At 38.2% G+C, this 26697-nt stretch overlaps 1 protein-coding gene across 9 annotated transcripts in view; it reads right to left on the minus strand.

Annotated features, from left to right (window-relative positions):
- The window catches only part of PPP1R9A (protein phosphatase 1 regulatory subunit 9A), a 321771-nt gene that overhangs the window by 63025 nt on the left and 232049 nt on the right, over positions 1 to 26697 (minus strand). For all 9 annotated transcript variants that reach the window (XM_039236230.1, XM_039236233.1, XM_039236235.1 and 6 more), the window contains exon 7: positions 15567 to 15722. In XM_039236230.1, coding sequence (XP_039092161.1) covers positions 15567 to 15722 — 156 coding nt within the window. The remainder of the gene's footprint in view (positions 1 to 15566; positions 15723 to 26697) is intronic.

Raw genomic sequence — 26697 nt, forward strand, 5'->3', positions numbered from 1 at the left:
CCGATTCCCAATCTGGAAGAAAGATGGCGCTACGTTTCCGCGAGTCACACCACAGAAGGCAGAGCAGCTCCTACACCGCTCCCGCTGTGAAGACGACGAGGGTTGCCGCAGTTCCACAGCGACATCGGTGATTTTTTTTTTTTTTTAATTGCAGGGAAAGGTGGAAATCCAGATTTCAGTACTCCAAACACCGGCTCCTGTTGAGGAAACTGCACCCCAAAGAGCTTCTGCTACCGTTTATCAGCATGAGAAACATCATTTACGTTTGTTTTGCTTCTCCCCTCCCCCCACTCTGTTTGCTCTGTAAGGGTGAGAACAAACGAAATATTTATTTCTTTAAGGAATAGAGACGTGCACCAAAATTTACAAAAAAACGATTTATGGGTTGAAAGTCTCTTCTCTGAGATCCTCGAGGCCAGATGTTTTTGGGATTCAGAATTTTCCCAGTTTCAGAAAGGCAGTAAGCTGCATTTTCCATAAATTGCTTATTGCTCACAACGTGGTCTGTGGAGGCACTTGGGATCAAATACACAAATATTTTTGCCACCAAACACAGGGATTTCCCATTAAGTGGGGTACACAATAGCATCCCGTTTCGGTCAGGTTCGCCACCAAATGGGTTAAACTTGCCACAAAATTATTTTAAACAAACTGTTTTCAGAGCATTTTGGATTTAGACTTGTACTAGAAAAAAAAAATAGAATTGTACTAGAAAGACTGTAAATGTCTAATATTACCATAACCAAATACGTCTAAGGGTTCATTGCCAGAAAAAGTGGCTCAGTTGACGGAGGGATAGAGATGTGTACCCTGGAGGGCACGACACCTCCTAACCTCAGCTCTCTTTGGTCTGGAACCTGCATTTCCTAGGTTTTCACCCAGCTAGCAGGGCACATGGGAAGGATGGAGAGGGGTGCTCCCTTCTCAGGTCTCCTGTTATATTTAAGGCCCTGTGGTCTACACTGCTACAGCTCTGTCACTGCTCTCCGTCCGGGGGGAGATCTGATCTCTGGATCTGGACACTCCTGTGGTCTTGTCCATGTGCTTCTTGCTCCTTTCCTCCTCACTGGTTCATAGGGGCTTCTGTGCACCAACAACCTCTAAAGAGGAAGGACTCTGTGTTGTGGTCATTCTTTCAGGAAGCCCCCAACTGCCTGCTCGGGGCTTCCTCAGTTTCTCTACCTGGTGGGACAACGCTCAACCTACCTACATTTAGGAGTCGCTTAAAGCAACAATGTGCCTGGCAAGCGCTGCTCCAAATTCATGGAGACTCCCTTCCACCTTGCTGATGAGGTCTGAGCTCACCCAAAGCCCCAGCCTGGATCAATCTTTCAGGACCCGGCAGTGCCAGGCAACCCGGCCCCACACGCGCAAGTGCTCAAGTGGATCCTCCAGCTGTGAGCCCTACAGTGAACACGGCACCGCACAATCACTAATCCTTACATTTTGGGACTCCCTTTAAGAGGTGGAAAGCTAGGGGGTGTAGATACAAATTGACATGGCCTAGTTGTTATAGCGAACTGCTGTTAAAATCACAACTAAGAGGGGCGCCTGGGTGGCTTAGTCGGTTAAGCGTCTGACTTTCTCTTAGGTCATGATCTCGCGGTTCGTGGGTTCGAGCCCCGCGTCGGGCTCTGTGCTGACTGCCGGCTCAGAGCCTGGAGCCTGTTTCAGTCTGTGACTCCCTCTCTCTCTGGCCCTCCCCTGCTCATGCTGTCTCTCTCTCTCTCTCTCCTAGAAATAAGTAAAACATTTAAAAAAAAAATCACAACTAAGAACCTAGATCTTCTGGTTCCTGATGCAGTGACGTTTTCCTTAGAAAATAAGGATTAATTCAGTAGGGTGCTATGCTACGAGTATAACTCTTTCCAATTCTAATAAACATTAGTGCTAATCTCCTTCACCAATATAAACTAAAAACTAAAAGTAGCAAAATACTGAGGCATTAGACATGCCGCATACTACCGGGAATTCTTTTCCATCGAGATCTTATACTGCAGTGTGAACACACTCCATCTGAGCCTCCAGCAAATCCATGTGCCTGGGTGAATTTGAAGGATCTGCAATTGTTAGTGACATGAAGAACAACTCCTTGATCTTTCTACCGTGGCCAAGCGGAAAGAGTAGTTAAGTTAGACTGCTGGGATTCATCTCAGGCCTACCGTGAACTAGCTACATGACGCTGGAAAATCACCGAACCTCTCTTACCTTCATTCTCCTCAGCTGTAAAATGCAGTTCCTCATAGGTCATAACCTTCTTTATTGGAAGATTAAATGAGATAACCCATGCAAAGCTTTTAGTGCAGTGGCTAGCATAGAATAAGCCCTCTACAGTGAGCCAAGATTAAGACAAGAAGGACTTTAAGAACTCCATTTTTTTAATCACCCCAACACCACGTCTTAGTTTAAAGCGCTAAAAGCTGTAAAATGTCACAACTGAAATAAAGCAAATACCTCTGGTTCTATTTGGAGAGTAGCAGGAAATCAAAAGGGCAGATTTTACGACAAGCACAGTGACCCTGGGGAAGTGCCAGGTTTTACTTTCTCAGTGGTGAACTCCCTTCCCTGAGGGGTAACCAGCTACAAGGCATGCAGCTTGTGAGGACCTCGGATTTTCTTTGTTGGATTTTCTTTGTTCAGACTGTTGTGACCGCTAGGAAACTGCTTCTCTGGGGCCTCGCCTCCCATATGAAAAATGAACATTTTTCCTTTTCCCAAGGCTAGGTGGGAAGAAGTCCAAGGCCCTTGCAAATACCACAGGTGTGACATTTACGAAATGAAGAGCCTGGAGATGGTTGTCATGGTTGCAGAGTCTAGAAATTTTTGTCTCAAGTGAGCGTTTTTATTCCTTTGAAGGCATAGACCAGATTAATCCACGGATGTGCAGGACAAACCCAGGTAAAACTGCAACCACCAGGTTCATCTCCAGCCACCCCGTTCTCCCAGCTCACCAAAACGGGTAACAGAAGAGAGTACAACTCATGAGCAATAAAGTGAGAACACTGAGTCAAGCTTGTTACCAAGTACAGCCAAATTCTTTAGATACGGGAATGTGTCAGTTCAGACATCATTCAGAAGATGGACGAAAGTTGGGGCGCCTGGGTGGCTTAGTCGGTTAAGCATCCGACTTTTGCTTGGGTCATGAACTCGCGGTTCGTGGGTTCGAGCCCCGCGTCGGGCTCTGTGCTGACTGCCAGCTCAGAGCCTGGAGCCTGTTTCAGTCTGTGACTCCCTCTCTCTCTGACCCTCCCCTGCTCACGCTGTCTCTCTCTCTCTCTCTCCTAGGAATAAATAAAACATTTAAAAAAAAAAAAAAGAAGATGGACGAAAGTTTTAGTGCAACATTTTCCTAGTATTCACAAGGCCTAAGATGATAGACATGTGATTATTTTAAGCCTGTATGTACATTAAGAGAATTTCTACAAGTCTGTCTCTAGTAACAGGAAAAGCATGAAGAATAAACTAATTGAACTTTCTTTCATTTTTATACAGGAAGAAACTGTGGTCCGTAGCACAAGTTGTAGAGCTTGGGTGGGTGTCAAGGCCAGGCTTCAGACATTTTAGTCGACGGTTCGCGCCACTAAATGTCTTACATTTGTGGGTCCCTTTATCTGTTTTATCGTTGCAAATGAGTCTGTGAGGGAAGCAGGACAGGGACTGTCCACCTCATTGTTCAGATGGGGTCAGAGGCTCAGGGGCTCAGAGGAGTTACCTGGGTTCTTCAAGTTTCCAGGAGAAGCAGGTGCTAGAGTGGGAAATACCTCAGGTCTGACTCTCCCTACTTCTCTTTCCCCTTGCACCATGTACCTAATCAGCTTTGGGATACATTTTCCATTTAATCCTCATAAAAACTCTGAGGCTTATGTCATCTTTCTGACCTCCAGTTGAGAAACTACTACTCCAGCTGGAAACCACGGATCACTGCTGGTAGTCTCTGAGTGTTCAGACAGGAAATGCAAAATGGTGCTCAGTCAGCTGCTGCGATTATTCATGGAACTTAGGAAGAAACAGCCTTCTCATTATTCAACTAGCATTTACTTAATGAGACTATGTGCTGGGCTAGGCACTGAGGATACAAGAACATGACACAGAATCTCCCTTCAAAACACTGTGGAGAGACTAATAAATAAGAAACACTCCCTCCTGAGAGAAGTTCCCAAGTCACCCTGAGAGAAACATCACAGGGAACCTGCTCCAAGATGGCCGGATTAATCTTTCATTCCCATAGCCAGGTCAGGTGACCTCAGTCTTTGGCCCGTTTGTCTTATCCCTCACTTTGGCAAATGGGCAGGATGAGACCGAGATACCTCCATTTCACAGAAAGAGGAAGAGAAAACCAGTTTTCAAAGAGATGAAGTCACTTGACAAGAGCAGCGCAGTTGGTGGAAGTGGTGTTTTCTTATTCTAGAGAAGTTCTCTCTCCGTGTGTTTAATAACCTTTCCAAAGGACAGGTCCAGGGGTTCATCCATCACCGCCTGAGACTGGTCAGGCTGACTGACTGTAGGGGCAGGAAGTCAACATGGCTAAATAACAGAAACGGCCAGCCTGAAACACCTATTGGGATTCTGGGGCTTTGGAGAAAACTCTTGGGAAGAGAGGATGTAAATAAAAAGAAAAGGTGAAGGATTGCAGATCAGTGTCTTAACTTACAAAACCAATCTTATCTCGTCTTTCTTCTTTTAACATGAAAGCCATGGAAGTCACCTTGGGTTGCAGCACAAGTAAACATATGCATCCTACAGAGAACAGTAGCTCTTCTATAACATTTTGCAGGTGTACCCGCTGTGTATTTTTTGTTTCTTTCTTTCAAAAAGATGAATACAGAACATGAACCCTATCACTGAATATAATTTGAATATAACTGCACTAGAAATAGAAACATCCTTATGCAGAAATAGAAATGGCAAGACTAAGCTTCTATACTTTCTTTACCTATCCTGTGTAAGAATGGAAAACATTTTTCTTTAAAAAGTGCAACATATTATATTTGCAGCAAAAATTTTAAGAGATCTCTGGTGCTAGAGATTTTACAATCAGACGAGAGCAACATTCTCTGTTCTTACTTTACAAAGGTGAAATAATAAGTGTTATTTGCACAGGACTTTATAAGTGTGGTTTCAGCACTAGAATCAAAGTTTTTAGAATGATCTTCACAATTATTTGATTGAAGTCTGTCTTACCTATGACAGGGTAGGCTCCACAATAGAAGGAATGAGAGCTGTTTTTGCCCATACTTGGGTGCTATTAGAACGAGGCTATGCCATATTCTTATAATTTCTGCTCAAAGCTTTACATATGGTACCTATCTTTACTTTAACAAGTGTTTTTCTCAGGGAATAGGTGATGCAAAATTAGCTGAAGTTGGGTGATTGAATAGTATAATAATCCAATCTGAATGATAACACTAATTGCAGCATACGTAGCATAGGGTGAGCTACTCCAACGAGGTCATCTCCAAGTAGGTATTCATAAACTAGTTATTAATGACATAGGTGAAAATGGATGTAGGTGAAAGCATGTAATTACAGTTTCTTTTTAAATAAATATCTGTTGGCTGCTAAGTAAACTATTTTATATAAAGTATTTTACAGTTTCTCTACATGTTAATGGAAATTTCCATGAAGATAACTTTATATTATTATCTAATGCATTTACAACTTCTTCTAGATTACTTTCCATACATTCTCTGTGCCTTAAGTAAAGTAAAATAGTGCAATATTTAGACTCCACTTTTTTCCCTCAAGACTCCCATGACTCTGAGGAGGAATGTGAAGGGAAACAGTGGACAACCGGTTTCAATGTCTCCTGAAAGCAGTTTCTGATCCAGCCTCTTCCTTCTTCCCACTAAATTTCCAGTGAAATCACATTAAACAAAAGAAAATCCCACAACTTCAAATGGACACTAAACCCAAAAACATCCAGTACTAGAATATGAAAGAGTTACAAAGTTGAATTTAGAAAAACGTATCCAAGCTTCAGTCCAAAGAGAGGAAGACGGTCTGTCGCATCCTCGCTGACTGCTGGAGATCCCGAGGCCATCCAGTGAGAAAGTTGGGCAACCTCTACTGTCTTTCCCAGGAATCGTCCTCAAACCAGGCTTGCCAACTCTCTTGGCAGTCCACATCCATCTAGTTGTTGCTTTCTGAATGGATGTGGACTGCCAAGAGAGTTGGCAAGCCTGGTTTGAGGACGATTCCTGGGAAAGACAGTAGAGGTTGCCCAACTTTCTCACTGGATGGCCTCGGGATCTCCAGCAGTCAGCGAGGATGCGACAGACCGTCTTCCTCTCTTTGGACTGAAGCTTGGACCCTCCCCTGCTCACGCGGTCTCTCTCTCTCTCTCTCAGAAATAAAGACATTAAAAAAATGTAAAAAAAAGAAAGAAAGCAAGCAACAACTAGAGTAGGGAAAGAATGCAGGAAGGGGGCTGATGAGTTGCCCACTGCATACTTTGTTCCTGAAGTGGAGCAGTATAGATAGAGGTGGTCAAGTAAGCATTTTGAGAGCAGAGAATAATCTTTTTCTCTTTTAACTTAGAAAATTGAATGGCAAGATTTGGAAATATCTCACCTGAACTCAGAGAACTACACTAGATGACAGACCACCAGAAAATAGCAGCCAAACCAGAAACTAGGCACTAGGCACACAGCTATGTCCTCTTGATGTGGGTCTAGAAATAAGATGCATAATTTAATTATTTATTTATTTATTTTGAGAGAGAGAGAGAGAGCATGTGAGCCTACATGAGCAAGTGGGGTGAGTGAGCAGAGAGAGGGAGAGAGAATCCCAAGCATGCTCTGCACTGTCAGCAAGGAGCCCGATGTGGAATGTGAGACCTGACCCCAGTAACTGTGCGATCATAACAGAGCTGAAACCAAGAGTCAGACGCTTAACCCAGTGAGCCACCCAGGCGCCCCTAGATGCCTAACTTAAAGAAGTAAATGGCTGCTGACTACACAAAAAGGGTTTTGTCTCATTTCCAGATAAATACAGGAGAAAAAGGCAAACTCAAGACTATTACTAAATATTTCAAGTGAAGGTAAAGAGAGTATCAACTTGAAAACTCAAATAATGAGGTAAATTAGAAGAATGATGTATCCCATAAGTAAAAATACTTTAAGGTAACTCTCTGGAATATTGGGCTGAAGACAAAGTGAAAAAGCATGACAAATGGATGGAGAGTCAGTAAAAGGAAACCGAAAATATAATAAGAGAATTAAGTTATGTTAGAGGTGTTAAAGCGCATAAATGAATTTGAAGTATAAAGCATATTTAATGCTATAGAAAATTGAATCATTGACATGAGAGGACATATTTGAGAACAACCTCAGACAGAAAAAAAAAAAGGAAAGAAAATAGGAACAATGATAATTAATATAGAAGACAAAGTCCAGAAAAGAAACAGCAATAGAGAAAAAACAACAGAACTAAAGAAAATATCAACTAAAACCAAACCAAAACGCAAACATAAAACAAAGAAAGCGGATTAAAAGAAAAAAAAAATCAATGAAAAGAGGCCTACATCTAAGAAAGTATGATAAAAATGTAAAGTACAAGGCTAAAATAATACAAGCAGTCAAATGCCAGATTGGTATTACACTTTTCCTTTACAATATGCAATCCTAACTCAAAATAGTGAACCCTGCCCTACAACATTGTCAGGAAAAAATGTTGTGAAGCAAAATATTAAACTTAACTAACTATTATTTCTCTATCACGACAATTAGATTTTTTCCATTCTCAGTATGGAAGCTCATGAAAGCTATACTTGCTTAAATACTAAATAAATTACTTAAGGATATACTCCAAGAAATGAGAAATTCTGATATAAAGGGACTACGAGTTGAAACCAAGTAAGCTAAGAGTGTAACTATTTGTTGTACATATCATAATAAAGCTAATTGAAAATATGTAAGTTTAAAAAATGTGACAATTATGTTTCAATAACAAATTTGTCTTAGAAACCAATATTGTATCAAAAACATTAAAATGATATTGTTCTGGAACACTCAAATGGTATTGTTTTCTTCTTATTTTGAAAATCATAGAAATAGAGAATTTTTTTAACTTGAAGATAATTCTCCCTAAAATCAATAAACATAAATGAAACATAAAACATTAAAATGAGATGAGATAAATTAAACTTTGATAATTATAACAATTAAGTTAAATTGCTAAAGTTCCTTATTAAAAGAGCAGACTCCAAGATAATATTTTCAAAATTTACAATAAAACAAAGTACTTCAATTAAATTTACATTATAAAAGTAAGCACACATTGACGTAAAAGTGTGTTTATCCAGCAACTAGAAACAAATGTAGCAGATTAGTAACATCGAACACAGAATATATACAAAAAATCTTTGAGTCATATTTTATGTGGTTTCAACATAACATTAACATAGATAATCAAAGCTATTAGGCACAAAACATAATGAGGTATAGTTTTGCTATATGTGTCTCAAGTTACGAGGTAAACAGGAAAAATGATAAGGATACAGAAGGTAGAAAACACATATTACTTTTAGCACAAATACTCATTAGTCTATTATAAAAGCATAGCTTTTTAAAAAATCAAAAATCAAAACTTGTAGACAATATTATCTAACCACAATGTAATGAAACATTAGATTAATAATAAAAAGTTACAAATTAAAAACTGTTTCCTCAATTATTCAAATAAAAAGAGAAAATAAAAATACACATTAAAAATATAGACTATTTGCAAAATGATGGCAACAAGAAGAATGTACACTGAAGCTGAAAGATGTTGCAAAGACCTAGCTGAACAAAGAGGGAGTCATAGTTTTAAGTGCTTTCATGTTTAAACAATAAAGTATTAGAGTATATTCAGCATTTATTGCCAGAAGTTAGAATGAGATAAATCAAACATTCCAAAGGATAACAGAATGATGCAACGAATAAAAAAATAAAGGCAAAATGACTGGCAAAGGGCCAGGATAGTGCAACACCACACACTAACACAAGCGATTTGCTGCCTTTCCTGGATGCAACTTTGGAGATGCCAAAGATGAAAAAAAAAAAAAACAAAAAACAAAAACAAAAACAAAAAAAGAGCCTTCATAGGCATCAGAGTCTCATTCATCAATTAACAAAAAAACTTGTATGAAACTCTTAAGAAACAGAACACAGGTGTTTCCAGATGTGTTTGGAAAAAATGAGTATGAAGCAGGACAGTGTTTGTAACCAGGAATGGGAGACAGTAATCTAATTAATATTTAATCTTATACATATGACCTGGGTAAACATGCATCTGCAAGTAAATCGGGGATACTTTACTCCATTCTCCTCAAGTTTAGACATGCTGGCCACTAATTTAACCTCTGGTGCTGTGTGGTAAAGTAGTAGCACCAGGATGATGGTGAATTAACATCAGGATTGCACTGAAATCCCACTAGAGTTAGGAAGAAGTGTAAGTGAGCTGGAACAAATTACTTTCTAAAAGGCATGTCCATAAACATATCTAACTAACATATCTTATCTAACATAAGCATATCTAAAAGTCCTTGAAATACCAAAAAATTATGGAGAGACGGAAAGACAGATAAGAGTATGCTATGGCTATTATTTTTTTAAATGGGAGACATAGCTATTGATCTGCCTTCTATGTTATTAGGGGAAAATAGCCTATGACTGAGTCAAAACTACTCATGTGTAATCTCTAGAGCAGAATGAAAATGCATAATTTTTAAGTAACAGATACAAATTTAATGTGCATCTAATAGCAAGTAGGTAAAAGATAAAAAAGAAACAAGAAGAAAGTATGAAAATTGTAAAAAATAAAATAAGGTGACAGCTCTAAGTTCTAATATTAAAGTGATTAAAGTAAACGTAAATGGTTTAAACTCATGAATTAACTGACAAAGACTCCCAGAGTAATGCTAAGAGTAAGATTTAAGAATAGGTTGGCTAAAGGAAACACGTTTGAACAGAAGGGTATGAAATAGCTAAAACAAAGATGGGAAGAATAGATGCTGTGAAGCAAATATGATGCAAGAGAAAGGCAGTGTTGAATTTTTACTATCAGACAAATAAAATTTGGGGTAAAATGCATCATAAGGGACAAAACAGATGTTACAATAAATCAAAAAGTTGTAACAATCCTGAACATATATGCACTAATATCAAAGATTTAAGATATATGAAACCACAACTGATAGAATTATAGGAAGGAAAAATAACTATAGTTTGCGATTTTAACATGTGCTTTTCAGAATTTGTATATCAAGCAGACCAATCTAAGTAAGCCATGCTACAGAGAAGAAATGTATATTTCTACTATTAATAATATTTACATAAATGAAAAGTATATAAATTTTATTCCTAAGCACAGAATATGTGTTTTTTGCATACATGAAGACTATTTAAACAGTTTATGAATTAAGCTACAATAGAAGTCTTGAAAATTTTAAGTAGCTATCATGCAGGATATGTTTTCTGACCAGAAATTTGATAAAAGCAGAACCTAGAACAAAATAAAGCTACGTATGTCTGGAAAGTAAAATATAGCACTAAATCATTTTTATGTTAAAGAGGAAATCCCTCTTTAATATTAAAGTGTTAAAGAGAAATCACATCTAAATGACAATGGCATTCTAAATGTAAAAACACTGGAACATGTAAGTAAAAAATGAATATTTAGAAAAAGTATAGCTTTAAATATATTTATCAGAATGCAAGAGTTATCAAAAATAGATGTACTAACTGCAACTGATCAATATCAAAACAAGAAAGAAGGGCAAAAAGAAGATATTAGTAGGAAATAACAAAATAAGTATTTTTAATTAAAAAATTGGGAATGTAAAGGCTAACAAGACAGACAAAAATTCTACATAAAACAACTAAGAAAAAGTATTCAAATAAAAAGAATAAAACAGGAATAAGTAGTTATAGATGGTAAAGATTTCAGTACTTCAAAAGTATATGATAAAAAGTTTAGAAAATACGAATGCCTAGTGGAAATATATAAAATTCTTGAGAAATGCAAAATTCCAAAACTAGCCCAAGAAAAACTTGAAAACTTGAAGAGAGTAATGGCTATTATAAAAGGTTTTTAAAATCTTCCTCCACAAAGGCACAGATGGTTTTATAGCTGAATAATAAGAAACTTCCAGGGAACAGAAATTTCTGTTTTATGCAAGTCATTAAGTCTCTCTTATAAAAGTCATTTCTGAAAATAGAAAAAATGAGAAAACTTCTTAACTTATATTGAAACTAAGAGAGAACCTTTGTGGCAGCTTTTGATTAATCCACTCTAGTTAAGATCTTCTGTTACTTATAGCTTGTGTAACTAACAGAGGGGCCGATAAAATGTTAGAGAGGGTCAGGAAAAAAAAGACTTGAATTAAACAGATACATTACATAAACTTGGATTAAAAGAGTCATTGTGATAAAAATGCCAGCTCTCTGCAAGTTAATTTAGTAGTTTAATGTAATTACAATAAAAATGCAAAGAAGTTTTCCCAAGGGAATTAATAAAGTGATTCAAATGTTTTCTTGAATAGGCTGAACACTACCGGAATTTTGAAGAGTTAGATGAATCTGATTTACTCCATCAATATTCAATCTATATTCTAACAGCATTATACCAAAGAATGAGAAAACAGAATGGATTATAAAGCCAAAAGCAGTTGAGAGTGTAAAGGCACCAATTCTGTAGATAATAATGCTGGCCTTCCAAGCAGAGGGAAATGCGTAAATGAGTGTTTAATAAAAGTGCCAGCTATCTTGTCAACTACTTGGAGAAATTAAATTAGGTACCTGTCTTGAATTATACAACAACTTCCAGTATATGCTTTATACCATTGATTCACCAAATATTTAACCACTTACTATATGTGAAGAAATATGTGAAAACCTACAAGAGTTAGCAGAAACAGAGGAGCGTAGAGGCTGGTAGGAAGATAAGAAATTGGCCAAAAGTAGGACTGATTGAGATAATGTCAGTCAAATACATTTTGCTCAAAGAGGACATCATGTGCTTCTCTTTGATTTAATGCAACTGAGAGAACTCTCTGTAATAGAAGACTTCATACAGACTCCAATACACATGACTCTCCACCTCCACCCCATTTGTACGTAATCTTGTGAAAAATACCTAGTGCCTTGAATGTTTGGGCATTTATGTTAATCACACAAAGAAATTTAAAACTACGATAGTGACAGTGTACAAGATACTAAGGCTGAAATGGAATGCCACATGGCTGATATCCAGTGGCCATCTCCTAAAGAAATGAATATATGAATCTGTTAAATATATGACAAAAAATATGAGAATGAAAAGTGAAACAATGCGGTATTTGCTTAATCTTGAGGTAAGGACAAACCTCCAATTCTTAAGAACCAAAATTAAAAGAAAACTACAGATTTGGTTACTCAGGCTAAAAATAAATCAGCTGTGTTACACAGAATGGGTCCAGATTATGCAGCGGACTACACCAAAGGCAGCAATCATTTTCTGTAAAAAGTCAGATAGCAAATAATTTAGGATTTGCAGGCCACATGGTCTCTGTGCAATTACTTAGCTTGGCTATTACAGCAATGAAAGCAGCCACAAACAATAAATAAATAGATGTCCATGGCAGTGTTGAATAAAACTTAATTTACAACACAAGGCAGTGGGCTAGATTTGGCCAATAGGTCATAGTTCGCCAACCGCTAGGTCTAGATCATGCCGATGTCTGCACAATGGTGTACACAACTCAAACAATATTTACAGAGCATTGACTCCTTGACTTCCATATACTCTTTCTGTTTTTTATACTCTTCAGCTTCCATTAAAGAATGTGGACCCAACTTCCAGCTCAATTAGCTACCAAAGAGTAGGGCTGTACTCAACTGGCAACACGGGTAAACTATATTATAGGCTTTTGCCCAGATATACTACCTTGATTTCACTGCCTCAAAGCTGGATTGAGAGTTATAACATTCAAGAAGATTTTTTTTTTTAAAGAACAAGTGGTCCTTCTACACTTCTAGGTAATCTGTATTCTCGGGCCAAATCGGAACTGCAGAGAAACAGGTCCCTAGATTATCTCTTCCTCCCATGCAGCCACTTCCAGAAGAATTTTATTTTTCTGCATTGCTCTTTGGTTTGAAGATATCAGTTAATTTAGAAGGCCTTTATAAGAATTGGCCCTAAGATAGGCATTGCTATTCCTACTGTAAAGGAGTTTTGTGATCATTATAGAATAGTGTACTTCATTTGTCACCAAGATGTTTATATCTGATTTAGAACTAGGAATAGTCATAAATCATCTGGAAAACCCATATATTTTGCCTCAAGGACTCTGTGTACTATACAAATGGAAATGGTTCAACCTGACAAATAATAATAGGTGGAAGAGAAATGTGCACTCTCAACATCCTGGCTGGCATAAATAAATTTCTGTGTCACTGAGAAAAGCCATTCTGGTGGCAACTTGGTATTAAGTACCACAAGTCCCCAAAATACTGATATTCTTTGATCGAATAATTCCACTGTGAGAAATTATCCTAAGGAAAAGTACACAAATACTTACTGCAGTGTAACTTTTAATAATAATATTTTTAAACCCCAAGCAAAGGAAATGTTACAAGACAAAAATTAAGTAGATCAATAAGAGATCCATGTAGTGAATAAACATCATTTATGGATGAATATTTGACGACATGGGAAAATCCTAATAATGCAATTATAAGTATCAAGAATAGGAATTTAATACAGTATATACTGTATAATCATAAATACCACAAATCTGGGATCATGAATGATTTTTTTGGTATTTATACAAATATGCATTTTCTAAAATTCTGTAATAGACTTAGGGGCTTTTTTATTTTTTATTTTTTTTACAAACAGTTTATTGTCAAATTAGTTTCCACATAACACCCAGTGCTCATCCCCACGAGTTCCCTCCTCCATGCCCATCCCCCCCGCCCCCCTACATCCATCAGTCCTCAGTTTTTGTCAGCATTCAAGAGTCTCTCATGGTTTGCCTTTAAGGGCTTTTTTTTAAAAACAAAAATATACATTTTATTTTTATTTAAAATTTTTTTTAATATTTAACTTTTTTATTTTTGAGAGACGGACAGAGCCCAAGTGGGGGAGGGGCAGAGAGAGAGGGAGACACAGAATCTGAAGCAGGCTCCGGGCTCTGAGCTGTCAGCACAGAGCCCGACATGGGGCAACCACGAGATTATGACCGGAGTCAAAGTCTGATGCTTAACCCAATGAGCCACCCAGGTGCCCCCAAAATTTACATTTTGAAAGTACATTCACTTTGTTACTGACCTCACAAGTATGCATTTATCATAAGGAATTAAAAAGGTAAGTCAATATATTAGACACGGTAGGTATAACATCAGAACATAAAAAAGAGACCTATCTAGCTGACACGTCAGAAATTATATTTGAAAAAATTAGAAGTTATAAATGAAAGAAAATTAGAAATTAGAAATAAAATTAGAAATTATAAACCTGCAATTATCAACATTGTTTTTCATGTTCAGGAGAACTGTTTCTGCCAAATTGGTCAAGTCCCTAACAGGCTCGAAACCACGCCACAGTGGTTTTCAAGCCTCAGTGCTTCCCGTTACTGTGGGGAAGCTGTAAATAATGACATACCTGCCTTCAATAATGGAGGACGTTCCCTAAAATAACGACGAATAAACTGCTTGGGGACCCATTCATCACTGTCTCTGTTTTACGTGCTGGAGTTCCGAGTAGTTAATTTGGAAGAAGAATTTACGTGCTTATCTGCATTTGCCCTTTCAGGGTCCATTTTTGGCCCTTTTCCGAGAGCTCCGGCCTCAGGAGGCTGACCTCCAGATTCCTGCCTGGGTTTGGCCAATAGGAGGCAACGGCAGGAGGAGAGAAGGGGCTGAGTGTATATCATCCACCCTTAACCCCAGGACGTAATTTTTAGCAGTAGCTGCATCTTATAGAGGTGGCCTTGGTGGGGGGTGGGGGGTGGGGTGGAGGGGAAGGGGAGGAGGATCTCTTTTCCTCTTTACCCATTAAAGCCTTCTTTTGGGAGGAAGTTAGAACAAGTTCCTACTGTTACCAGTCCCTGTGCACTTCACTGTCCCTGGATAGTTCGATTAATTCTGTTCAAGGTCCATTCATTAAACTTTAATTTCTTCAGTTAAACTCCTTAGGTATGTTGTCTGATTCCTTTTGGGACCTTGTCTATTTTAATAAAAGAAAAAAAACTTTCTTAGAAATCACTTCCTTAGGGGAAAGCTTATCATCACGTCCCCCAAATTCTATAAAACTGAAAAATTATAACCTGTACTTATGAAAACCAGACATTTAAGCTGCAGCTTGAAAATATGGAACAGACAAGCTGTAAGCTATCGCTACGGCAAATAATAAGCATTTAAAAATTAAGGACTGTGGAATGAGATCTACTTAAATTTTACCTTGAAATTCAATGAGATTGAAGACAATGTGTTATCAAAAAGTTTTCTTTTGAAAACGGATTCTCAACACATTTTTGAAACAAAATGTAAACTTAATAATGAAATGGACATGTATAAAAAATGGTTTGCAGATCAGCAGCTTACCTCTTTGAACTTGTGACTGAGCTTGCTTGTGTCCAGGTCTGATGGGGAAAACATGTCCTCATTCTCAGGCAGCTCAAAGACTTCAATGGCCATGTCGCTGCCAGGCAGAACAGGTCCTACCTCATCCTCCTCTTCATCTGTGGCATATTCTCCTGTCTGAAAGGAAGGGGATTTCAGAAATCCAGGCGTCATTACTCCAGGTGGGTTATTTGAAAATATTTTATAACAGGGGAATAAAATATGTCACCAAATGGTGAAGTGTAAATGGGCTTTTAAGTCAAGCATGCCTCATGCAGCCAATGTTAGAAACAAATGTTAGTTCAAAGATCCAAAGTGACATGTCTATGCCATACGTAAGTGCACTCCTAAAAATGTAATAGCATCAGTAGCATCTTTAGTATAGCAACAAAAGTTTCCAGTCTAAACATCTGACAGTTTTACGAAATAAAATTCTATTGCTAAGGAAATAAGTAGGTCCTTTAAATTCCCACCACTATGTGGATAAGTCACCCATTACAGAGAAAGGGAAGAAGGAAGGGAGGATCAAAAGAATCACAGAACTGGAAAGGACCTTAATTAAGCCTTACAGAGATTTAGATGAATTCTCCTAAGGTTTAGAGTTCAATCAGCTCTGTTTTGTTTGCTAACCAATGTGTTGGTTGGCAAGTGACCGAAAGGAAAGCCAGAGGTTTCTAACGTACAGCCCACAGACGTGTACTGCTTTGCCTGCATGGTATTTTGATGAATCTTAGTATTCTGTCAATGCTAAATAAAAGAGTGACATGAGATTCTAGATTTCTAGTTTTCCTGGAGAAAGCCAAAAATCTAGCAAAACAGGCATGTTGCAACATGAAAACAACTGGCCGGTCAGCAGTGGCTGCCTCCTTTGGTTGGGTCCCACACCTTCAAATACACTACATCTTTTACTTCTCTGTGCTCTTCCATGCTGTTAGCTTCACTCCGTGGTACTAGCAGACCCCTGTAGGTATGTGAGTTCATGACTCCCGGAATAAATGTGGCTCCACACGACTAGCTCCCTTAACATCATTAGAGAGTAGCTTCTCTCCTGGCAGCACTGGGCTATGAAACTCTAATTCAAAATAATTGCTTGAAATCTATACCTTATGATATAATTTAAAGATAAATCACTGAGTCACAGGGTCAAAAAACAAAGTTCATTTAATTTGCACCTGTTCTTTCAGGTAGTATTATATTGAATACACTAAACAGACAGGAATTCATACTGCCTATGAAAACACTTTCATAAAGTGTGTGGAGTGATCTATTCCTTTGATTAAATAGGCTAAGCATCTGATTGCTGCTTTTTTTTTTTTGGATCTTTACTATATTCTTCTTGCTAAGCTGAAAGTCTCTTTCTTTTACTGTTTGCACGTGAAGAAACTCTGGTCATTAACTTCAATGTAATAATTCCTAATGTCTGAAAGATTATTAAATTGTCATTCTGACTCCTCCTTTTCAAGTAAAAGAACTGGCTTCCTCATAGGTCTCATTCTCTGCACTTGTCTTGGCACCTATACATTCAGACTTCTCTCCTAGTCCTCCACACTTTTTAAAAAAATGTTTATTTTTTTATACTGGAGGTGGGGAGAGAGAAGGAGAGAGAAGGAGTAGCAGAAAGAGAGGGAATCTTAAGTAGGCTCCCCCCGTCAGTGCAGAGCCCCACTCGGGGCTCAGTCCCACCAATCACGAGATCATGAGTTGAGCTGATATCATGAGTAGAAGACTTAACTGACTGGGCCACCCAGGCTCCTCTCCACACTTGTTTTAAATTCGGGGACCCAGAAGTAGGTACGATTCCCATTAAGGAATCTGAGGAACATTCACTAGGGTGAACAAAGTGCCTCAGCAACCTTTAGACGCTACTTCTCCACATAGAGGCTGTGACCACCTCGACTTCGGTGGCATTTGCACAGCAAAGTAAACTCAGTGTATCTCAGTATGAAAGTGTGCCTCGCCACACAGAACCCGAGGACTCTTTAGAAACCAGTCTGAAACTGTGTAAATCATAAACACCTTTTCAAGTATCTTTCTGGCACTGGCAGGAGAAGGTAGCTGAGCACTGGGGCTGGCATTCCAGGTAACTTCCACTTACTGGTATGATTAAATCCTATACATCTTTTTTTTTTTTTTTTTTTTGAAATTTTTAATTTTTTTAAATTTTTAAATAAAAATAAAATTTTTAAAAATTTTAAACATTTATTTATTTTTGAGAGACTGAGAGACAGAGCACGAGTTGGGGAGGGGCAGACAGAAAGGGAGACAGAATCTGAAGCAGGCTCCAGGCTCTGAGCCTGAGCACAGAGCCCGACGTGGGGCTTGAACTCAAAAACCATGAGATCACAACCTGAGCTTATGACACTCAACCAACTAAGCCACCCACGTGTCCCTAAATCCTATAAATCTTAAAAGGAACCTGATTCCAGATTTGGTATGACTTTCTGTGATATTCTGTAAATTAACTCATCTCCTATTTAGATATGTTTTTAGAACTAATAGGTACTTTGTAAATCCTAATAATGTTGGTTAATAGAAGTGTAGGAAGGCTGGTAAGTACACAATTTTGACATCTTGGTGAAAGTTTTGGTTTAGAGATATAGACTGGGTGCTTGTTTTCAAACCTAATTACAACTGGCAGCAAAGCCATGCCTTTATTATAAAGGCCTAAACCGGCGTGCCTGGTCGGTTGAATATCTGACTTCAGCTCAGGTCATGATTTCATGATCTCACAGCTCATGAGTTCAAGCCCCACATTGGGCTCGCTGCTGTCCGTATAGAGCCCACTTCGAATCCTCTGTCCCTCAGTCTCTCTGCCTCTCCCCCGTGCATGTTTGCACGCTCTCTCTCTCAAAAATAAAATAAATATTAAGAAAAAACAAAGGCCTAAACCAGGTATATAAGATTCACTTCTACATCATCTATTTGATGGACTTTCTGAATGACTCAATAAAATCTTAAGCTAAATTTAAAATCTGATGACAATGTGGCATATTATAAACATAAAGTTGAAATGAATAATTTGATTTCCTTTTGCCAGCTTGAAAAAAGACACTTCTTCACTACATGTAAGGAAAATAATATAAACATGTGCCTAGAAGGGGCCTGACATATAATAGGATCTCAACAAATAGTTTTAAAAGAATATATCCAAGAATGACAAATGCATTTGCTTGGTAATACCTATAGCCTCCTAAGGAGGTTTTCAATAATATAAAAGAAAAAACCAAACCAACCCTGTGAAGCCATTTGTTAAGAAGGCAGTATTCTATTTATTTTTTTTAATACTTCTTACAGTGAATAACAGGAATAGGGTATATACAATATATGTAATTCTTATCTCTAAGTATAGTTCTGGCTTTGACATCCATTTTAATTATCAAAATTACCTTCATAAATATAAGTTATTAAGAGAATTCTTCCCCTTGACTCGTTTTTTTTTTTACCTTGCCCACCTCCTCTCCTTAATATCCAAATTATCTGCAATTCTGCTGAAATTCTGTTTTTAATTAAAAAAAATTTTAATGTGTTTTTACTTTTGAGGGAGAGAGAGGCAGAGCACAAGCAGGGGAGGGGCAGATAGAGAGAGAGGGAGGGAGACACAGAATCTGGAGCAGGCTCCAGGCTCTGAGCTGTCACCACAGAGCCCGACGCAGGACTTGAACCCATGAACTACGCGATCATGACCTAAGCCGAAATCTGATGCTTAACCGACTGAAACATACAGGTGCTCCAGCTGGAATTCTTTTTATCTTTTATCTTGCCATTTACTAATATTTTCTCTTTCTAATTAGTCTTATAAGCATCCTAGGGTCAAGAGAGGGTTTTTTTAGTGTCTATTACTTATTAGAGGCTCTGGATAGAAGGTTTAAAACAATGCTGCCATGTGGAATTTAACTAGACAAAACAAATGACCAAAGGGAGAAAAAAAATGAGAGAAGGAAAAAGGCCAACCAAGAAATAGACTCTTAACTACAGAGAACAAACTGGTGGTCAGCAGAGGGGACGTAGGTAAGGGGATGGGTTAAATAGGTGGTGGGGATTTAAGGGGCCACCTGGGTGTACACTGTATGTTAACTAACTGGAATTTAAATAAGAACTTAAAAATATATCTTGCCATTCTCTCTTGATAATCATTTACCATTCTTAACATAAATAGAGTTTATAATAAAGGATGCATTTACTACAGAACCTCATAATCTTCTAAAAGTTAAAAAGTTCCATTTAGTAGACTAAGAATAATGTGTTCCGATTCTTTGATCTTTACTGAAAATGGAAAATACTTTTACAGTTAATCTGAAAATAAATTACAGCAATGATAGTTTAGTAGAATTTCATAAACCTCAAAATTAGATTGGATTGAATCTGCCATTTACAGAGGAAGATGGAAAATATGGCATAAAAAAAAAAAAAACATGCTACAAGAAAGTACTTCCATTGAAATCCATCTCCTCCTTATTTCTGGCCAGTTCAAGTAAACAGAGACTCCTGAAAGTCCTTTGTCCCAACCTGAAAATCCACTTTAAAAGAAATGCAATAACTGACAGAGATAGTAAGAGTTCCTTTTCACAAATCCTCATCTACCTTCTTGATTAATTTCTTATGTTTTCTTTTTTGTTAAGTGTTTTTTTTTTTTTTTTTTTTTTGAGAGGGTTAGAGAGCATGAACAGGGGAGGGACAGAGAGGGGGAGAGAGAGAAAATTCCAAGCAGGCTCTGCACTGTCAACATAGAGCCCAATGTGGGGCTTGCTCAAAAACAGTGAGATCATGACCTGAGCCAAAACCGAGTGGGACCAACTGAGCCATCCAGGTGCCCCTGATTCTTATACTTTCTTGTCACCCTCCCAAAGGCACAAAAAAATGAATAAAAATTCTTTTGTAACTTACTGAGTGCTCAACACTACATTCCTTAAAAAATGTGTGATATAGGTTTACTACGTCACTGTAATTAGAGGAAACTGAGACACAAGACTATACCCAATGATAGACAATTTGTTGCTGATGCCACATCTAACACATCCCGAAGCCCATGCTCTTTCTTCTATGCTGCTTACAGTTTACAAATAAAGTAAAGCTTCATAGGATAAAAAATGGGAATACGTTTCTTTCGTATTTCCCCAAAAATGCTGGTGCATAATAGTGTGTTGAGATTCACCTTCCACATCTCTGAACATTTTCATCCAATTCACTTTGAAGACTTGCACCTGCCTCTAGTGAGCACCAAACCTCTTGTCCACTGCTTTCCTGATTACATGCTCACCCCGGGCAAGTGCACAGAAGTATCCTTCGAAGGGTTTGGCTTATGGGTCTGCTGACTGATGTTTCATGCGCTGTTTCTTATACAAACCAGAACCACAACATACAATCTATAGAATTGCTGAAGTGTCTTAAAATGGATGGAAAAGATAACTTCCAAAGTGAAACGAATGCAAAATTCCTCAGATGTTTATGGTCTGTCTCTTTTATGTTTCCTTCTCACATCTGGTTTTCTTGAGCTACCTATCTTTATTGTCTCTTCCCGAAGCACTTCATCTCATATTCATAGACAACTTCCGTTATAGTCTTATCATATCAGAGCACTTATTTTATTAAAACAGCAATAAGGACAGCTAGCTGACAGGTTCTGCCTCTTATTAAGTATCTAACTTTTGACTGCTGGGAACAAAAGCACGTAGACATTCTCGAGCTTTGAACACTCAGGAGGGCTGTAGACCTCCTTTTAGGTTTTACAGAGGGAAGGGGCATGATTTCTTATATTGGTGAGTTGGTTAAGTGGAGACCAACTAAACACTCTGGACTCTGAAGTCACTTAGGCATGGATTCGAATCCTGGCTGTACGATGCTGGTAATGTTAGCTTCCCGATCTAAGTTTCAATGTCCTCATCTGTAAAGTGAGGATAAAAACATCTCCTTAGTGTAACAAAGTTGTTGGGAAGTTCAGTTAGATGGTGTTCAGTACAAGGTGTGGCACATGGTAGGTGCCCAAAACAAGCAACAGCTGCCAGTCATGGTGCTAATCCTACAGCGCAACATATACTAAAGCTTCTCCAAGTCTGCATCTTATAACCAGACCTTTGCTGTTTTGGTCTCATAAATATAATATCCTGGAAGACCCTGCTACTGTGTCACATGAATCTTCTATGAGCAAATTGGCTATTTCTGAAGTAAAGCTTTTCTTTCTCCTAAACCTGCTCCTCTTCTCTTAGTCGCAGTTTTGGAGGAGGCATCAGGTTCTACCCAAGACCAAGAAAACTTCCAGGCCCCTGTTCTGCTCACTTATGCTTCCTCCTCCTCTCCAGGGACAAGATGAAGACCATTTACTTCACTCGTCCTATGAAGCTGCTACTTTAAGACTCTTGCATCACTCATAAAACTTGGGCCTTTTTTATATCTGCCTCCTCCTATTATCCGCTGTCAGCTGTAAGCTCCTTGAGAGCACCAGGTATGATTTATTCTCATAATCTCCGTGTGGCTAGCACACCGCTTGGCATATAGTAGGCACTAAACAAATGTTTGCTGAATAAATTAATAGTTTTAGCTGCATCTGCACAGCACAGCAGAGCCCTGATTTTCCTGTTAATTCTCAGCTTTCAAGTAAGAAATATGGTGGAGCCCAGCTGCAGCTCAGGCCTCAATGACACTTTTGGGGATTTTCTCTTGTTGTCAGGTTCAACCATCAGCAGTAATTTTTGCTCTAGCCATGTTTGCTCTGGTAAATTCCGGGAAACTAAATGGTGCTCATCATAAAAATAGCCTTGATTATGCAGTTTCTGTTGGAATTTGTTTACTGGATCTGAATTTGGTTATATATATTTTCAGACTCAGTTCTGCTAGAGAATAGAAGAGAGTTGGTTTTTCTCTGGAGGAGAAAGACCTCAAACTAACACTTTAATGTTTAAAATTCCTAAATCTGTGCCAGCCACCCAGATGGCTTTCAGCAAAAGTACCTCCTTCTCTGCAAAGGCATCTCTCTTTCCATTTTCTGTCCGTTGACTTCTGTGACAGTGTCCTAGTTTTGTAATGTTAGGCCACTTGGTCTCTTTGCTCATCTGTAAAATGGTAATAACAGTATCTTCTTCATAAGGTTGTTGGAAGAATTTCCAGTAGCAATACCTTCAAAGTATTAATCACAGTGCCAAGAATTTGCTAAAAGACAACATGACTTTATGATTATGATCATTTTCACCATCCCTGGCTTCTCCAGGATAATGACAGCAAAAAAAGCATAGGCTCTGAGGTTGGTGAGACCAGGGTCCCAAAAGAGAAAAAACAATTTCACAGTTGTGCAGTAGCCAGCAAGTCATTTAGCTTCTATCTTTTGGGCTCACCTCTTCTATAAAATGGCCCAAAAGATACCAAGCTCATAGGATATAGAGAGGATTCAAAGAAATAAAGTATGTAAACATCCACCATGATACCTGGCCCACGATACATATTCACTACTCCTCTCATTTCTCAAGTCATTCAAATTTTTCTTGTCAGTCTTTGTTCTCAGAATATTTTCTGATATCTCACTTCATTCTACTGTCTAGAATGTTTCTTAAGCAAGAAGCATCTAACATCTAAGTTATGGCTATGGCCTTCCATAGACTCAGCTCCTCAGATAATTTGCTGACAAATTATTTTTCCTATAATTCTGACTAGACAAATTTAAGATCTGCCTATAATGTTTTGGTAACGACTCAACCTCATATTTTCCCTTCTTAAAATTTCCTGGCAATTGTGGTAGACAGTTTATAAATTAGCATTTGATTTTACAGTATTTTAATGCCTCCTTTAGTTTTATTTTTTCTCTCCTCCTTCCTTGTAGACAGTATACTCCTGAAAAGCAGGGCCTCTATTCTCCACTATAGCAGGCTCTACTTTGATCCCTAAGGATTCTTGTTCCTGGGTAATCATGCTCTTCTATAATCCTTTCTCCCTTGGACATCGGCTGGACCTAGTGACTGGCTTCTAAAATCCAGAAACAACAAAAGGGATGGGATGTCTGTTCTGAGATTGGTTTACGAAAAGACTATGACTTGCGTCTCTTTCGTCCTCTCGCTCTTGAGAAATGAGCTGCCAGGTTTTATGTGGCTCTATGGAGACGCCTACGTCATAGGGAACTGAGGTTTTGGGCCAGCAGCCAGCAAGGGCCTGAGGTGTGCCAGTGGTCACTCGAGGGAGCTTGGAACTGCATCTCCTGTGTTCTGCCAACAGCTGCAAGTGGACCCGGAAGCAGATCTTCCTCCAGTGGAGGACGGAGAGGACTGCAGCTCTGACCGACACCTTTGCAGCCGTGGGACAGATCTTGAGTCAGAGGCACTCAGTTAAATGGACCCAAAGAGACTGTAATAAATAAATATTTCCTATTCTCAGTTGCTGAGTTTTGGTGGCAATTTGCTATACAGCAACAGAAAGGGGGTACTGCCATAACAAATGCAGAAAAATGAGGAAATGGCTTTGGAAACAGGCAGGGACGGAGGGCTAGGAGGATTCTGGAGAGTATTTTAAAACAAACCTACATTGCCTGGAACACACTGTAAGTGGAAATCTGGAGGGATGGAGGTGGGGAGGGGTTCTTGTGTAGTGGCAGAAAGCTTAGCAACATTATCACCTTCTATAAGGAGGAAGGAAGAAATGTCCCTAGTGAACGGCGTGATCTAGCTAAGTAGATTTCCAAACAAGTGTTGAGGGCGCTGCTTGATTTCTCCTTGCTGCTTATCGTAAAATGTGACCAAAGAGAGAAATTGAGAGAACCATTAAACAGAAATGAACTAAGACTTTGATGGTTTTGAGCATCTTGATTCTAAAAATAAGAAATAGTTTCCAAAGTTCAAACCCAGGGTACTTCCAGAACATGGTCTAAAAATGAAGCAGAGGGTGAACTAAAATCTTTGTTAAGAATTCAGAACCTAGGTATGGAGGTTCCTCAAAAAATTAAAAATAAAAATTCCACTATTGGGTATTTACCCAAAAAAATACAAAAACACTAACTCAAAATGATATATCCACCCCTATGTTTACTGCAGCATAATTTATAATACTCAAGATATGGAAGCAACCCAAGTGTCCACTGATAGATGAGTGGATAAAGAATGTGGACATGTATATGTGTGTACATATATATGTATGTGTATATGTGTATATATATATATATACATACACAGAGAGAGAGAGAGAGAGAAAGAGAGAGAGAAATATTACTCATTCATTGAAAAGAATGAGATCTTGCCATTTGGGACAACATGAATGGACCAAGAGGGTATTATGCTAAGTGAAATCAGTCAAAGAAAGACAAACAACATATGATTTCACTTATATATGGAATATAAGAAATAAAACTAATAAACAGACAAACAATAAGCAGGCACAGACCCATAAATACAAATAACAAACTGATGGTTGCCAAAGGGGAGGGAGTAGGGAGATGGGCAAAATAGGTAAAGGGGAGTAGAAAATACAGGTTTCCAGTCATGGAATGAATGTCACAGGGATGAAAGGTATAACATAAGGAATATAGTCAATGGTACTGTAATAGCATTGTATAGTGGCAGATGGTAGCCATACTTGTGGTGAGCATAGCAGTATGTATAAACTTGTCAAATCACTGTGTTCTACACTTGAAACTAATGTAACATTGTGTGTCAACTACACTTCAATTTAAACAAACAAACAAAAAAAGAGCTGAGGAGTAGCAGTTACATGTACTACAATTTGAAATATTCCATCATTTAGGCAGTTTTCAACCAGTTTTTCAAGTTTTTCTTTCTAGGAATATCCTAATTCTATCCATCTCAAACTCTTTCCCACTTCAATGATTTTACTCTATTGAATTTGTTGATGAGTATTCAAATACCAAATATTTTTTAAAAAGACTTTCATTTTCTTTCTTTCTTGGAAGAAATTCTCTTAAAATAACTAAGTTTTTTTATTGTTTATTTATTTTTGAGAGAGAGATGGAGAGAGCAGGGAAGGGGCAGAGAGAAAGGAAGACACAGAATCTGAAACAGGCTCCAGGCTCTGAGCTGTTAGCACAGAGCCTGACACGGGGCTCGAACTCATAAACTGTGAGATCATGACTTGAGCTGAAGTCAGATGCTTAACCGACTGAGCCACCCAGGCGCCCCAAAATAATTAAGTTTCTAACTATAATTACATTTACTGGAGAAAAATGAAATATAACCCCCCAAAGAAGAATTCTGAACTTAGAGAATACATATATACATTTTTCATAATGTGTAATAAGTAAGTCTTTCATGTGTCCTAAAGAGAGACACTCTATTCCAAGGCTGTTCACTATATAAATATCACTAGAAAGGTAATCTGAAAGACAGTCTATCAGTGCTTCTGCTCACAAGACACACAGAGAAGTCAGAGACCCACAGGGGAATTGTCTTCCAACGATATCTACCCTTGTTTCTATACCATCTTGGCTTCTGATGAATTTTCTCATTGGTCTGATTCTCTCTCAGCTACACTGATCAGTGTGACCCAAAGTGGCTGGGACTAAACCCATTCAGTCTATTTCATATAATTAAGACTACTATTAAATGAACTCCAAGCAGCAGAATGAGTCCAGTGTACAGTAACTGAGATCAAACATATTCCCCAAGCTTTCAGACCCTGCTGGCTAAATAAGACCTATACACCACTGGCAGCTACCTTAGAAACTAAGGTGGCTTTATCCTTAAGCTTCTTTATTTATTTCACTTGGCCTAAGGTATTAGTCCAGATATAGCAGGATGTATCAGTGATTGTACAGACTTGGTGTTGGCCCACAAGAAGAAAAGTCTAGGATTCTATCATCTATAACAACACTGACCAGCAAGTTGAGATTGACTGAATGCCTTCCAGGACTCGGGTAGTGTCCCAGATCACATCACCTAAAGTTAGGAAGACATTTTGTACCACCTTATCTAATTAAATGAGTCCAACCCTAGAATAATTGCCTGCACGATACATATAAAAAATAAGTCAGCTATCACTCAGGGAAGCAGCCCAAAGTAACCAAGAACAGTCTCATTATAGAAGGATCTCTAGACTCATCTAAGGGTTACATGATATAATGAGAGTGTTTATTTAAAAAAATAAGGACTCTTATGACTGCCCTTGTGATGAAACTATGTGAGCAACT

The sequence above is a fragment of the Hyaena hyaena genome, unplaced genomic scaffold, assembly GCF_003009895.1.
Source record: "Hyaena hyaena isolate Hyena2069 unplaced genomic scaffold, ASM300989v1 scaffold_109, whole genome shotgun sequence".
Taxonomy (NCBI): domain Eukaryota; kingdom Metazoa; phylum Chordata; class Mammalia; order Carnivora; family Hyaenidae; genus Hyaena; species Hyaena hyaena.